This window comes from Aphelocoma coerulescens, chromosome 4 (genome assembly GCF_041296385.1).
Source record: "Aphelocoma coerulescens isolate FSJ_1873_10779 chromosome 4, UR_Acoe_1.0, whole genome shotgun sequence".
NCBI lineage: Eukaryota > Metazoa > Chordata > Aves > Passeriformes > Corvidae > Aphelocoma > Aphelocoma coerulescens.
This window is the reverse complement of record NC_091017.1, coordinates 30,286,562-30,301,702: the sequence shown is the minus strand read 5'-3', so window position 1 is coordinate 30,301,702 and position 15,141 is coordinate 30,286,562. Positions and strand designations below refer to the sequence as shown.

The 15,141-nt window shown below is 35.4% G+C and overlaps 1 protein-coding gene across 4 annotated transcripts in view; it reads right to left on the bottom strand.

The window, feature by feature from the left end:
• The window catches only part of SEC24B (SEC24 homolog B, COPII coat complex component), a 46,352-nt gene that overhangs the window by 17,961 nt on the left and 13,250 nt on the right, over positions 1-15,141 (bottom strand). For 2 of the 4 annotated variants that reach the window (XM_069013325.1, XM_069013327.1), the window contains exons 3-8: positions 13,144-13,329; positions 8,255-8,359; positions 5,198-5,278; positions 3,268-3,449; positions 1,556-1,740; positions 307-409 (exon numbers count right to left, since the gene is read on the bottom strand). In XM_069013325.1, coding sequence (XP_068869426.1) covers positions 307-409; positions 1,556-1,740; positions 3,268-3,449; positions 5,198-5,278; positions 8,255-8,359; positions 13,144-13,329 — 842 coding nt within the window. The remainder of the gene's footprint in view (positions 1-306; positions 410-1,555; positions 1,741-3,267; positions 3,450-5,197; positions 5,279-8,254; positions 8,360-13,143; positions 13,330-15,141) is intronic. The other 2 variants (XM_069013326.1, XM_069013328.1) reach the window with 2 other exon arrangements.

The following is a 15,141-nucleotide window of genomic DNA, read 5'->3' as shown; positions in this document are numbered from 1 at the left end:
GGTATCTGACAGTTGTGAGCCCAACACACAGAGCGGCGATTCCTCGGAGAACCACAGGCAAGCAAAGATTTCCAACAACAAAAAAAGAAACTTGAAGGACTTCTCCAAAGGTTCTCCCCTATGAATTTCAATGAAGTAGCAACTTCAAGGCTTTTTTTGCTCTCCTCCTCTCTAAGTCACAGACAATTTTTTGGTATTTCTGTCAAACTTAGGACTTAAGAGTTCATTATATTTTATTGTTTGAATGAAAATAGAACAAATGCATACATAAAATAAACACACTGAAAAAAAAGTAAGATACTTTACCGTTAGGTCCCTGAAGGGATGCAGCAACAAACCCAAAGGAAGCTTAGCTTTGTTTAACAAAGCCTGTGTCTGTGGAATATTTGTCAATGTACATCGAAATGAGCTGAAAGGAAACAGAAAAATTATGTTAAAAACAACATTTTAAAAGATGTTGAAAACATTGTGTTAACACCTGATTTTAAAGAACTTAGACATTTAAGAAACCCTATGTTTTTACAAAGATAATTTAATTTAAAAGTGCAAACAGATTTTTAAAAAGGCTTCCTAAGGAAACAAATAAAAAAATACTCCCCTGCTCCGCAGTTTAGTAGTTCAGCAATGCAAGTATAACAAAACTAACTTGCAATTAAGAGACAGAACTCCTTTAGGTACAATACTCAATGAAAACTATGTATTTTTCTATTCATTATAGAGACTTTTCCAGTGAAGGAACTACAGAAGCAATAGAGTATTTAACTAGTTCTCAGAATGTCATATTTATGTAATAAAACAGCAGAAAACAATCCCAAATACTGAGAGAGTAAAAACCTTTCATTTTGTGTAACCTGAAGGTTAAAAAAAGCCCAAAGCACAAACAGTGTGGTCCAAAGTGTTCCACACATAAGAATGACTTCCTGGCCTTCAGTTTTCTGATTTCTGCTTTCATGCACTGTCACTACAGCAATAAGGATGCTGTATCACTTTAGGGCAATGAAGAATATTTATTTTGGAATTACAAACAAAATCTCTGGGGAATAGCACTTTCCATTGTACTTAGCTGCACTTGACTTGGGATAGTTGATAATACTACTTAATGTTAATCAGAGGTGAAAAGGATATGTGATTGCAGAATTACCATAATAAAATATATTCATAAATTATTACATGTATTCAGGCATGATCATAATACTTCTGTGAGGAAAATCCTATGCAGTATTATGGAAATATTCTATTAAACATACTGCATAACATTAAGGTGTTTATTAAAGACCGGGTTTTTTAAATGGACAAAACAAGGTGAAGATAAAACAAAATTATTAAAGTATTAGGAAACAAGCTACACTCACTGCATGTCATGTATTCTGATGACAGGACAGTTTCAATACTTGTGTAAGTATTCAGGGGATAAATTGATTTTCAATTGAAAGGGGTTTTATTAGCTCATCACTAAGATTTAAAGTCAGGAGTCGGTTTAGACATTTTTTGACATTTTAAATAATTATTGCCCACTAAAAAATGTAAGACGCTGTCCCAGACACAGTAAACTTACTCTGGACTGCAGTTTAATTTCCTAAGATCAGAATTCAAGTTAGGCACAGGTGCTGGAACTGAAGACACCGGTAAAATATTTCTATCATGTGTAAGGTTTACTGGTCTCAAGCTTTCTGGCTGCTGAGAATGCTGTAGACTTAACCCTCCTAAGGAAGAGGACAGCTGGTTCACACCTGGATATTGCTGAAAAAGGTAACAGCATGACAAACAGGTAAACACACAGTGATGTGTAAATAACAACCCTCAATCTTCTAGTAATTCCCTCCATCCCAGGCATGTATTAAAAAAAGATACAGCAGCAGTTAGTAACAAACCCACACAAACAGAGTTGTACTGCAGGAATTTAAAAATGCTAAGACAAATGTGACACACCTTCCAAATGTGTATCATTGGACAAAATTAAAATTCATTACACAAATCAACACTGGAAGTCACACATAATCCTTCAATCTCTCCAGGTATAAGAAAACAAGTTACTAAAAATACTGACACAATTTCTCTCCCACTCTCTGCTGCAATTTATGTTACAATAAACTTTTCCAAGTTACAGACACTGCCTTTAAATATTTATTTTTAAATTAAAACAAAACACCATAGAAGAGGAGAAAAAGTTAGGTTGGAAGGCACCTTTGAGGTCTGGTAGTCGAACCCCTGGCTCGAGCAAGGCTAACTTAAAAGTTAATTTAGGTTGCTCATATAGACTTGTCCTGCTAAGTTTTGAAAATATCTAAGGATTGACAATTTCACAGCACAAACTGTTCCAGTACTTCCCCATTCCCATCCTGAAGAATTTTCTCCTTATAGATCCAACCAGAATTCACTTGAAGCAACTGCTGTTCTTTTACAGTGTGCTCCTGAAAAGAGCTTAACTCCATCTTACATTAAAGATGAAGCCAACCCTTTCAATTAAAAAAAAAAAAATTAAATTAAACATTTATTCCACATCACATTTTACATTATGGCTGTGACAGTGAAAGCGTTCCTGGTTGTTATAGGCAGTAAGGAATTCTGGTCACCCACCACAGCAGTTTCACTATTTTGCCAACTGGCTCTTATTCAGAGAGCAGGATTTGTGTATCATTATGTTTCTTTTTCAAGACCCCTTCACACATACATTTCTCTGTACTTCTTCAGCATTTGTGTCTTGCCTCAGTGTCTGGCTCTTCTGTCACTGTTCTCAGTGTACAACAGGAATCAGGTGATTGTACACAATTTCTTGGGTGTTTGGTGCTCTCTTTACCAGGAAAACGGATCAGATGTAGGCAGCCTGCTCCGCTACACATGCCCAGCACAAGCTCTATAGAGCTCTTTATCTGGACCCTATGCCATGCCTTGCTCATAAGGTCATTTGAGATCATAGCCTATGCTCTCATATATGCTGATCAAGTACTTCCTTAGGCTTCTTCATGGTTTCCTACCAATAAAGTCCAGCTCTTTCAAACACTAAACCTCAACACTGTGGAGGTTGCTCATAACTGGTGAAGCAAACTTGTTAAGTCTAACTACTTGGAGGCACACTTAAAATTTTCATTCAAAAGCCTGCTAAAAAGTTTAGAACCACAGCTATGACATCAATATTGTACCTAATATTTATTGTCTCAGAAATTATAAAAATATGAAATATGAAAATAAAGGGGAAATATATCACACAGAAAAGGGTTTTCTCACGAAGTTACTTCATGAAGTAATATTTAAATTAAAAATACAAGCCTGTGGATAGTGCTGAAAACCAGGATGGTGTCCTGGATTACTGGGCTGCACAGGAGTAGGTGGCGTTGCATTTTGGTAGCCCGGCTGCAGTGCTGGATATCCATAACCAAAGGGCTTAGAAGCTTTTGATGTTTGGAGGACTGATGGAGTGGGAACTGGGCTGCTGGTCACAGAACGTGTTTCTGGAAGGACAAAAGAAATCCCACAGGTATTCAATATACTTATTATTTCCTTCTTAATTTAAATGTAAACTAAATATTTTAAAACAACATTGACATTTATAAGTTTTTTCATTATCCATCAAGTTATTTTTCTACACTGAAAAAAGAAATTAGCAAGGCAGATTACTTCAAGAATACTGACAAAGACAGTGTATATGGGAAGATGACCAGAGACTTGTGTCACTACAAACAAAATGTTACTTTACAAAAAGAGGCAACTTGAAAAAAAAAATTATTTCAACTGAATAAAAAAAGAATAACCCCTTAGAACCACATTTTATTCCAACATATACATTTGATATAAACCACAGAAGAGACCAAGTCTCCCCTCTACCACTTCTGAATAATGTCAAAACATGACTAGAATCATTCTATGATTCTACAGTTACTTAATGAAAAGCTGTGTCTACAGTTAAAAAATAGTTCAGTTGGCTTAATCTTATGTTTTGACAGTATTCACAAATGGCAGAGAAGAAACTAAGCATGGTCTCTTTTGAAGTTAATAACTGATACAAGTTTCTCTTGTATATCACTGCAGTACAGTTTAGTTCCATTAGTTTTAGAAGTCAAACTGAAAGTAAGACATAGACCTAAATCCATAGTGAACTTAACAGCTGTAAATAGATGAAACTCTTTAGAAATGTCTACAAATGTGAGCTAAGTTTCAGAAGAATTTAAGTTTGGTAAAGTCCACTGGGAAAAGTGCAAGCAAAGAAACAAAGCACTCCAGAAACCAACTGCAAAGAAACTATGTTTGGAATGAACACTCCATGAGGAAAAAAAATCCAATAAACTAAAAAATCAACATATTTAAGAAACTTAATGTTGACTCTGTTTATCTTTAAGGAAAAAAAGAAGGAACAAGTTGTTTTTAGAATATGCCTTCAGCAGAATCAAAACAGTTAGTTATTAGGCAAGAAGTTAGAATTTGTAGTCCTGCTAGACCCTATGTAGATAACAATATCAGCTTTCTAATTGAGAGAGATCTCACTTTAATCAGGAACCCATCAAACTAAGGCAAACTACTGTGACTACACTCCCAGGGGCCAGAACAAGGCAAAAGAGCCAGGAGGGGTAGGCCCTCCAAATTAATTCAATTATCATTTAAAATACTGGCTAAAATACTTTGAATAGCATCTTTTCCACTTGCTCTCAATATGGCAGCTCTACAGATTTCAAGACCAAGGTAGTCAGCCAGTGGGTTCATTCAGAACCAACCTGACAGTCTTGATATTTTTAGAGCTAAGAGTAAGCAAAACAGCAGCCATTTTCCTTAAATGAAGAAAAAGAAAAGAAAATAATCTGATCCAAGCATCTCTGCAAGCTGATATTGTTGGTCTCCCAAAACTTCTGTGATGTGTCAGCCACTATTATCAGCTCCTAATGTCAACAGCACAATCAGGCATACAGTATAATCTAGAAAAAGATGCTGCTTTCACACTTAGCATATATTCAGCACTACGCTCAATACTACAGTGGAAAGTATGACATGATTCAGGGAAGTTTTATTAAATGGTTATATGAACTTCAGTGTTAAAAATGTGAAAAGTTATTAAAATAGGCATGTATGTTTTCTCTGATTATTTCCCTTGTTTCTTTTATAGGCATCACCTTTCATCTACTTGTTAATTAACAATAAACAACACCAGAAATAATAAAAAAACCCACATTTTAGTACTTAAATAAATATTTCAAAACAAACCTCTTACCTGGATAGCCACCTCCTTCCAGGGCATCATAATTGTTCAGAACAGGAGAGGCACTGCTTGTAGTAGAGGAACTATCAAGTGCTGGGGGAGGAAAATAGTTTAACTTTAGGTATATCAGAAATGGCAAATTTTTGATAAATAAGAGACTGAGTGGTTTTTTTTAAACCTTTGATAAGAAACTGTCAAGAAAGATCCTGGGAAAAAACCCCCACCGCTTCAGCTCTAAGACTTGAAAACTATTACCACTGTAAAGAGGAAAGGGAGAAAGTATAACCAACATGATACTAAAAACAAACAAGCACATGCCCAACAAACAGCAAGAGAGATCAATGGGGAAAAGACAAAAACAATGAAAAAAGTTGTTTCTTGAAATAAAAAAATATTTTTCTATTAAACCAACAGTTACTTCTAGAATACACCAACTGAAGCCACGCACATTTTAAAAATAGTCCATTCATGACTTTCTTCACAACTGCAAACAACAGAAGATTCCCATGGTCTTCAGAGTGATTATCCACCACCCCCACCTTCAAGCCAAACTGCCAAGTATTTAATTCTTCCCTCCCTTCTGTACTGTTCTAATTCATAGCTTGCTTTCCTTTCAGCCTAAGGATTCTATTTTTCATTATCACGAACAAGAGGTCTCAGCTTCAGTTGGTATAAACGATTACTCTGCTCAGCCAAGAGTAGCTAAGTAAAAAGTAACTATGTAAAAGTAAGTACCAAAAGTTAACTAGACAGATACAAAAAAGCACAATGAGCACATAGCTAATTGTTAGTGCTCAAGAGACTCAATTGCTTAATTTTTAGTTCAACCTATGCACAGGTCTGGAAAATCTTATTGTAAAACATATTGCAAACAAAAAATTATTTTAAAACATCTCTTCAATGCCACTTCACATCCATTTATTTCTGAAGAAAAAAGGGCCAAGAAGATTAAAGGTATCTGCTCTTTAAAAAACACCAAGCCATGAAGAGTGATAGAAAAGAAAGTGTCTATTTAAGAATTAAGAAAAAAATGAAAACCACGTATTTATAATTTTTGTGGCAGAACAGACTCAAAAGATTCACTGATACTGTTCTACTCAGAAGGATCAACCATGACCACACATCCCATTGCAAAGCTGGAAGTATTTCAAGGGAGAACTTCAACGGTGGAGTATTTGAGATTTCCAAGTAAAGAGAGTTCTGCATATGAAAAGATAACATCACTAACATTTGGGATGCAGCAATACCATGGCACCATCCTGACAGCATACATAATTTTTGAGCATTTTGCCTTTAAAGCATTCAACTAAGATAGAGAAAAGCTATTAAAAAAATCTTTAACACTAACAATAATATATTATTTAAAGGAAAATTTAACGCTGTCACACTCATACAATCTTAGTTTTCAGATTTTCACTGTAATTTCTCTTTTTTTTCAATCTCAGAAGTTACAAAAGAACGTAACTGCAAGATTTTATTTTATATTCTAGAACCTGAAGGAAACAAGATTCATGACTTCTACCCTGACCAGGATTAAGGCTTTTAAAGGTAAGTCTTACTACAGAAAAGTTAAAATACACTTTTGTTAGGTCAACAAAACAATTGAGAAGTTACACAAACACAAACAACCAGATTTTCAACACCTATTTTTCATAAAACCACTGTGACAGTCTGAGCCAGAAATCTGTCTACTGACATCTGTTTAGGATTTGCATTAGCTCCTGGTGACAGGGCACAGAACAGGATGTTGCTTATTAATCAGGTAGCCTCTGTATTGAATCTGGGTGCCCTTTCACTCTTTTCCTTAAGATAAATTTAAATGCAATGATACCTCCAAGACTACAGGTTTTAGTGAAGTACAGAACTTGAGAGAGAATGATGGTAGGGAGGATGAAACTTTGTTTAGGGAACAAAGGAAAAAAAGGTTACAATTGATAAAAAAACCCAACCAACATCATTTGAAAGAAACCTTAGCATGTGAACCCAACACACTTCTTAATTATGACTTGGATGTCATCACTGGTTTGTTCCATTCTTCAAAGAATTATTATGAGTACACTACAGTATTTTCCCAGTATTCTAGTTGATGATTTAATTATTTTTATAAAACTCTGAACTATATGGCACTGATTTTTTTCTGAAAACATGAATTATAAAACTAAAGAAAAAGCTACAACGGTTTCCTATTCCAAATCAATACTAAAAGCCAGCAGTACAAGCTATGTGTTGTTACCTCCATCTATCAACAAGGGTAGTAGTCTAATGTTTATCTGAAAAAGCTTTTTATATTGTTACCACTCATGCAGACAGTAAAGACTTCTCTAAGTTCCAAGAAAAAAAGTTACCATAATTGAAGAAACTAAACTGGTGAGAAACATTAAACTCACAAAACCAGGTCATTCTGACCAAACACATGCAAAATCCTTGCAACCAAGTATGTAACACTTCAACCAATCAGGACAAACTGCTTCTTAAAAAAAAAAAAAAAATCAACAAACTTTTTAAGTTTTCCTACAAAGCAAACAGATTAACTGAACTTAAGTGCCTGACCATTAAGACAAATACCTCAGAAGAAGCAAAAACCAGCACAGATTAATTTACTGTGTTTAAAAGCACACTTACTACCTCTCAGTGTTTACTACCTTAATTGTACGAGTTCCTTATGCATAAAATGAGAAACAAGGTAAACACTGTTTAATGTAATGATACAAATGGCATCTGGTTGCTTAACCTGAGCAATTAATCAGTCTAAGTTCTGCAGCTAGTTATCTTCTGTTAAAACTCACTGCAAATCAAAATATTGAAAATACAGGAGTCTTGCAAGTTGTGAATATTACTTTTTTAGATTCATAAAACATCTGATATTAACATGACAAAAAAAAGGACCTATTTGTTGGTCACTGTTGAAGTCCTTTTTGTTTACTATACTAGTAACACCTGGGAAATTTCAAGTTGAAGAGTCAGAGTAATGCTTTCTCTTAAAGGAAGAAAAAGTTTCAGGGGATGGAAATATGGAGAAAACCTTGAGTAGAAAAGAGAATAAGGTACTGGTGTAAAGCTAAAGCCAACCTGCTTCCTCATCCTCCTCATCCTCTTCCTCATCATCTGAACTTGATGACAAGGGAGCTGGTGCAGAGCTAGCTTGATTATTAACATATCCACCATACTGCATGCCTGTGAAGTGGAAAGCACAAACATCAGAGTCAGACGGACAGGAAAGACAAGAAACGAAAGTCACAAATCATTGCATTAAAAGTGAGAGAAATTAGCTCTTCCAGAGAAAATCCCAACATGCAAAAAGTTAAATCTACAACCCTAAAAGCAGTTTTTAGTGGGCTAGTTCAGCAAAATATTAGTAGCACATGGAAGTTAGCAGATAATTTTATACGTGTGTATGTGCACGTGTATCAGGAAGTTAAACACACAGACTTGCTACGTATCTTTTTAATACCAGTTTGTCCAGGGGAGTGCTTTCATAAATTAATACATGGAAATAAAGGAGTTATTTCCACATAAATTTAAATTATGTTATGAAAATGTTTAGTATTTACTTTTGCTTGGCACACCTGCCCCATTTAAGACAAGAACAATTCATGTTGGAATTCTGTCAGAAATGACTGAAATATACTGCTGTTGCCACATGCGAGAGTACAAACAAACATACAGAGAGCACAACACAATCAGTGAAATAAAGCTAAGTAAACCTGAAAACTTGGGTTGTCTTATGTTTATGTGAGTGCCTAAATTTGGGCTTATAAGCATGTGATTACACCATACACTTCTAGCATCTGGTGCCAATGCAACAACTGTTACTGCTGTCACCTCCACAGTACAACCTATCAGGGTTTTTTTTAGTTTTTTATTTGTTTGCTTTTACAGTATCTACTCTAAACATATGTGAACAATACACAAAAGCAACACATAAACATAGCACTTTAAAACAGAGTAAAGCATGCAGCAATGGCTTATAATTAATTTCCTACAATACTTCTTATTGATGCATTTTCAGCATCTCCAAGAAATCTTATGTTTCTCTTGTTACAAGGCAGGGTTAGCAAGGATTTTAAGTATGCTTTTAGTCAGGCAGTGTCATCCTAAATAAATGCAAGTGATCACTGTTTCTGTCTTATCAATCTAATGGATTGCTATGGCAAGAAAATATCCTAAGTATTCAAAACTCTTCAAGTTTTGGGGAATTTGGGGTTTCTTCCCCCATATAAGTACTGTGCCACTGTACCACTGAGTAGCATTCTTTATTTTAATACTATAAAGCATTACAGAAGTGTTATGTTATGCATAATCTGATACCATGATGGTAACTAATAATACGCCCATCCATGACTTCAATCAACTATATCAACCTTTATTTAAAACATGGTCTATAAAAAACCCTGTTGGTTTCATGGCTTTTTCAAACAGGGTTAGCAAGTGAACCCAAGAGGAGCACTTTAATTTCACTTAAAAAACCCCAACAGAATCAAGGTGAAGAGTATCTACCCAAATATTGGAAGCAAAAAGAAAACAAAGCAAAACTTTGTAACAACATTCTTGAGGTGAACCTTCATAGAGAGACTGGTGCAAGAAAAGACTGCCATAATACTCCTTTATCTAGTGCATTAACACTTGTACAATTCCAATCAAATTTCTCTATAATTCAAATAGTCACAACAATGACTGAAAAATCATCCCAAGGGCAACTGAGTAGATATAGTGCTTTGGTTTTTCCATACTGCTAAAACACAGGGCTAATTTGAGTAATTTCTAGTCCCATCTTTTATAAATTTACTGGATGTACTTGAGAAGGAGAGTACAAGAAAATCATTATCTGTGCAAGAACAGACTAGAGCTAACAGACTATGTCTTTTCTCACACCTGGGAGAACTGCTGAGGAATAAAACAGGACAACTGCATTATTGTGAAAGAGAAAAAAATAAAACCTACCTTAAAAAAATTAGCATGCAAGTAAAAGGGAAAAAAAGTCAGGATGACAAGAAAGGCTGCACTGTAACAGTGAGAACCAAAGTAAAAGTAGATGTGCCCAGTGTGAGAGTGCAAAGACAGACCTCTAATAAACATCATGTACATGGACAGGAAGAAGAAAGAAAGGATATCTACCTGGAAAGTGCATGCCAATGCAAAAATTCCAAGCATGTGCAGATGAGAGAAAAGGACTGGATTAGTCATTCTATCAATGTTCCTTTGAAGCCTTCTGACTACTTTAAAAAAGCCCCAAACAAACAATCTTCTACTGCTAAAATTCCCCCTTTTCCAGTTACTGGTCACATACATTAAGGATGCAGGTGTTCAGAGAATACAGAAGAGATTAAAAAATATGATAGTGACACAAGTTTAGGAATTTTAAATTATGTCACTATGAATGCTGTGAAGACAGGGCTGGTTTGACTCTTACCAGCCTCATGAGTTTGCATAGATTTATTTTCACTGCCAACAGTACTACGAATTTCTGCCTTTAAGATACACTTGTGCTGTGCTAATACAACTGTCCAGCCAAAAAAACCCTCCTGAGAATAGATAAAAAATAACCTAGTTTAAACAGTCATTTTCAGGGGGAAAAGTCTCCCATTCTAGTTCACTGCCCAGCAATGCCAATAGTAGGCCAATGGGTGGCTGCAGACAGCAGTTCCAAGTGCAATCATGTGCGTAATCATGTTTTCTGTTGTGACAACTCAGTATCTTTTACAGATTTGATAATGATGTTAAAATCTTCCACTTTTAAAACTGCAAAAGCTAATTTTGAAATCATTATTTATTTTGAGTCAGATTATTTCATAAATCTGGCCTAAAATGCAATCACAGAACTTAAATCATCACAAATCTCTTGCACTGGAAATTTCTAAAGCCTGCAACCAGAGTACCTGTGATATAATAATATTGCACTCCAAGGCTTTATCCCAGTATAATTTAGACACCTAGAAATGTAGGTGACAGGACATAGAAGATAAATTGGGATAACGACACATTTGCCTGTGAAATAAATCAACTTTTTAGGTATTTTAAGTTCTATCACCCATACCCTAAAAGCCTTTAAAACATAAAGTGCACATTAAATTTCTACAGATAGTTACGTAAGATTAAATAAGCTTTAATACATTTTAAGGTTCTTGTCCTGTTAGAACATAGCCAAATAAACAATTAGAATTTTTTAGTTTTTATAGGAATGCCCTAATAGGAGCCTAAAAAAAATGAAATTCTCTTGAAAAATTAATGCCAACTGTTTTTTTCACAATGCTTTCATGTAGACAATGGTATTCTATAATTTAGAAAAATATTAAATAAAAAAAAAAAGTCCATCTGATCTCTGCATGGGAAACATACTTGGAATTCTAACCCAGGCAAATATTCAGTACGTGTTCTATTTTTTCAGTAGGTTCATGTCCACAAATTGCTGACAAAAAAAGTTGTTGATAAAAAAAGCAAAAGTCTGCTTATTTCAGACTCCTCAAATGAAGCTAACTAAAAGTTTGAAGTCTTCCAATGCTCATAAAACCATCATCTGAACATAGAAACTTACATGTGATGACATGTAAATGGATAAAATTAGATCAATATTAACTCCTGGCAACTTATCTTTATACTGCCAACATACTGTTTTTAAAGTGTGCCCATTCAGCTACTTACTGCATAGACCTTCACTTAGTGGAAGCATTTGAATGCAGGAAAGAGTTCAGCAGCCACTTCACTGATCTGTAGCTGCCATACCAGGTGTTCACAGATTTCACAGGAATCACTTCCAGAACACACACATTGCACATCAAAGCAATCACAGTTAAAAAGCTAAGATCTTTTTTCTCATTAAAAACATGGTTTGCAATTTTGTTGGAAGAAGAAGCAACACTTTTTTTTAGCAAGCACATCTACAATACAAAGTCTATCTAGCACCAAAATCAACTATAAAACTGTGCAAGATCCACAGTTCCAAAAACTGACATATTTTCCTTAAAATTATACACCATGCATAGGACTTTATAGCAATGAATAATTATTTTTTTGCCTCTAATATATATAGAAATAATTGATGGACAACCTGTAAGCTGCATTCTACCAGAAAAAGGAGGAAATGGAGGAAAAGGGGTAATTTAGTTATTTCTGACAGAGGATTTTGCAATTTAAGAATAAAAAAATGCACTGCAACAATCACACACCATGCAGTTGACAACCATTTTGAACACCAGAGCTATCACACTGTTCTGGACAAAATTAATGCCTACTTCCACCCCTCATGCAGAGTTCTTTATCTGTAAGAATTTAAAATTCTGAAATTGCTAAGAGAAAACACGGCCAAAAAAAAAAAAAAATTCATGCAGTCAATTAGATTTGGAATACTATCTACAGAAACATGTAACAATCAAGAGGCAGCTCAAAACATCAGTGTAAAATTTAATTTAGAAGAAGGCTCAGGAGCCAAATGATTCTTCGTTAAGATGCTGCCAACATCAGAATAGGAAGGAGCTTACACAAAAACTTCTGTTTTCCCACAATTCTTGCAGCAGCTTTCCACAGGCACTTACAGTTAAGAAAACAATTATACCAGTTTGCACTTAATCCTCAAACCACTGTTTCCGCACACAAACTAGCAAATTTCTAGTTTACACTTCATTTTTCAATACAGACTAATTACAACAGCTAAATTTAAGACCTTCTTCTATGAAATAAAAGTAGGGAGCAGCTTTTTAGAAGAATAAGGGAACTAAAAGAAGGGTTTTTTGAGCAAGAGACATGTAAGACTGCCAACAAGACAAACAAGCCAAAGACAACACATGGACAAAGGAAATCAAACACAAGCTGACATAAGACACCACCACTAAGGGAGCCTGATGAGATGCCAGAGATGTGCTCCAGTCAAACACAGAAAAGCAGCAATAAAACTTCCAGCATTCATGTGTGCATGTGGAATAGAGCAGAAGTCTGTACTGTAACTTCCCATTCCCTATTAGTACCTTCCTGAAGGGCCAGCTCTGGTGACTGTGTAACAGATGGTGAAGATGGTGGCTTTGAAGACAGGCTTGGAGCAGGCGACCTTACTGACGACATCGCAGCAGAGGAAGCAGATGTTCCAGCTCCAGGCTTGGTAAATGGAACATTCTGGCTCACTGAGTGCCCGGGCTGTGAAGAGTCAATGCCACCTGAAAACAACAGCAGAAAGCAGGAACCCTTTGTATGCACTTGCACAGACGATTACACAACACAAGCAATCGAATTTGACTTCACAGTATCTACAAAAAACAATACAGTACTTCAAAGAGAGATGCCTTCAAACAAGTATCTGTGGAAAGTTCGGTTGCTTTAAAAAATTAAATACCTATAGTGCTAAAACTCCATTATAATGAACAAATTGCTCTGACAACTAAGAGGAAAAAAGTGAAAGCAAGACTAAGCTGAAGCTTATTTTTGCTACATCCCCACAACTCTGTGCTTTTACAAGTTACTCTTCCCACATAAGTGGAATGTAGTTCACCTGAAACAGGCCCCCCTCAACATTCCTCCCACGAGAGGAAACCTTGTGTAGTAGACCAATATTATGCCTCCCTTGCAGTGCTGGCACTTTGCAATTTGGGTACTCAATTATGAGACTCATAGTCCAAGCAATCTGTTTCAATCAACCCTGAGTATTCTACAAAACTTCTGATGTGTTTTAGGCATCTGGACTAGATATAATCTGCTTTAAAAAAGGTCAGATTAATGCTTTGAGAGATTTGACACAGTCCAGTTCAAACTCCTATCAGACAAGGACAACATAACTTCAATTAAGTTAGCTCTTAACTAAGGGTTGCTCTTTGCTTATAAATTGAGAAAATTTGTGTTATGATTCTTTCTAAAAAACCCTGACAGACCAAGCTGTTAAAAATAAGAAGGAAATGGTTTTACCAAAAATACTGAGTAAACACAGAAATTAAGCAAGAACAAAATTCACCATTTGCAGAGTACTTGTTTAAGTTACAGAATTTGCTAGAGGATGCAGAGGTAATATTAACTTTGCTTCTTCTGCACATATAGCTGTGTAGTTCATAGAGTCCCTTGACTTTTCCTTGAATAATGGGAGGTGATATCTCAAAAAACTTTATGGGCAAATTGAGGTTTCCTTTAGAGGGTGAAGAAGAAGAGGTGGCTTAAAATGATCCTTCCGTTTTTCTTATTTACAGTCAAAATTAACAGCACACATCTTTATTATCTTAAGGGAACTTTTATATATTTTGCAATTTTCAATTCTGATGTTGAGCATACATATGGCTTTTTCCCAAAGCTTATCAAAATCAAAATTATGTCCTTTTCCAATGAACATACAGAGCATTTTTATTGAGATATACTTGCTATAACCTCTGCTTCTACCCACTGTCTTGCAGATTCCCCATGGGAGCTTCAGAACCTGTCAGCAGGAATGCTCTTATTACAGTAGCTCCCTCAAGTAAGATATGCACGACAATAAGGGAAGTTCTTTGCCACGTTCACATGCTTATCCAGGTTTTTGTAGCAGAAAGTTGTTGTAGGGTGATGGTATTTTCCACATTTCAAAGTCAATATAGCAATGCTGGCAGCATCAAGCACCAGTGTAGAGAGTGCTAAATGCTGTAATGTCAGTGTCACATGCTCAAAGCCAAAACCAATTTACACCTGGATTAGCTGAAGATGTAATACATTCCTGCCAAGTACTAATATCTATTCTCAAACAAAGGTTATCCAATTACCTTCAAAATTACATGAATCCTTTAAATGCATTGTAAAAAAAAAAAGTTTTAAAACTCTGAGAAATAAAATGTATTTTTTTCTTTGTATAAAAATTCAACCTGCAAAATCAAATGTTAAACTTTACTTGGTGACTCTGTAAAGGCTTTGAAAGCTGTAAGCAACCAAGACCAAAGGAAACACTGGAACAAAGTTAACATTTAGAACCACATTGTTGGTAACTATCACCACATGAAACAATCCATGGTTACAGA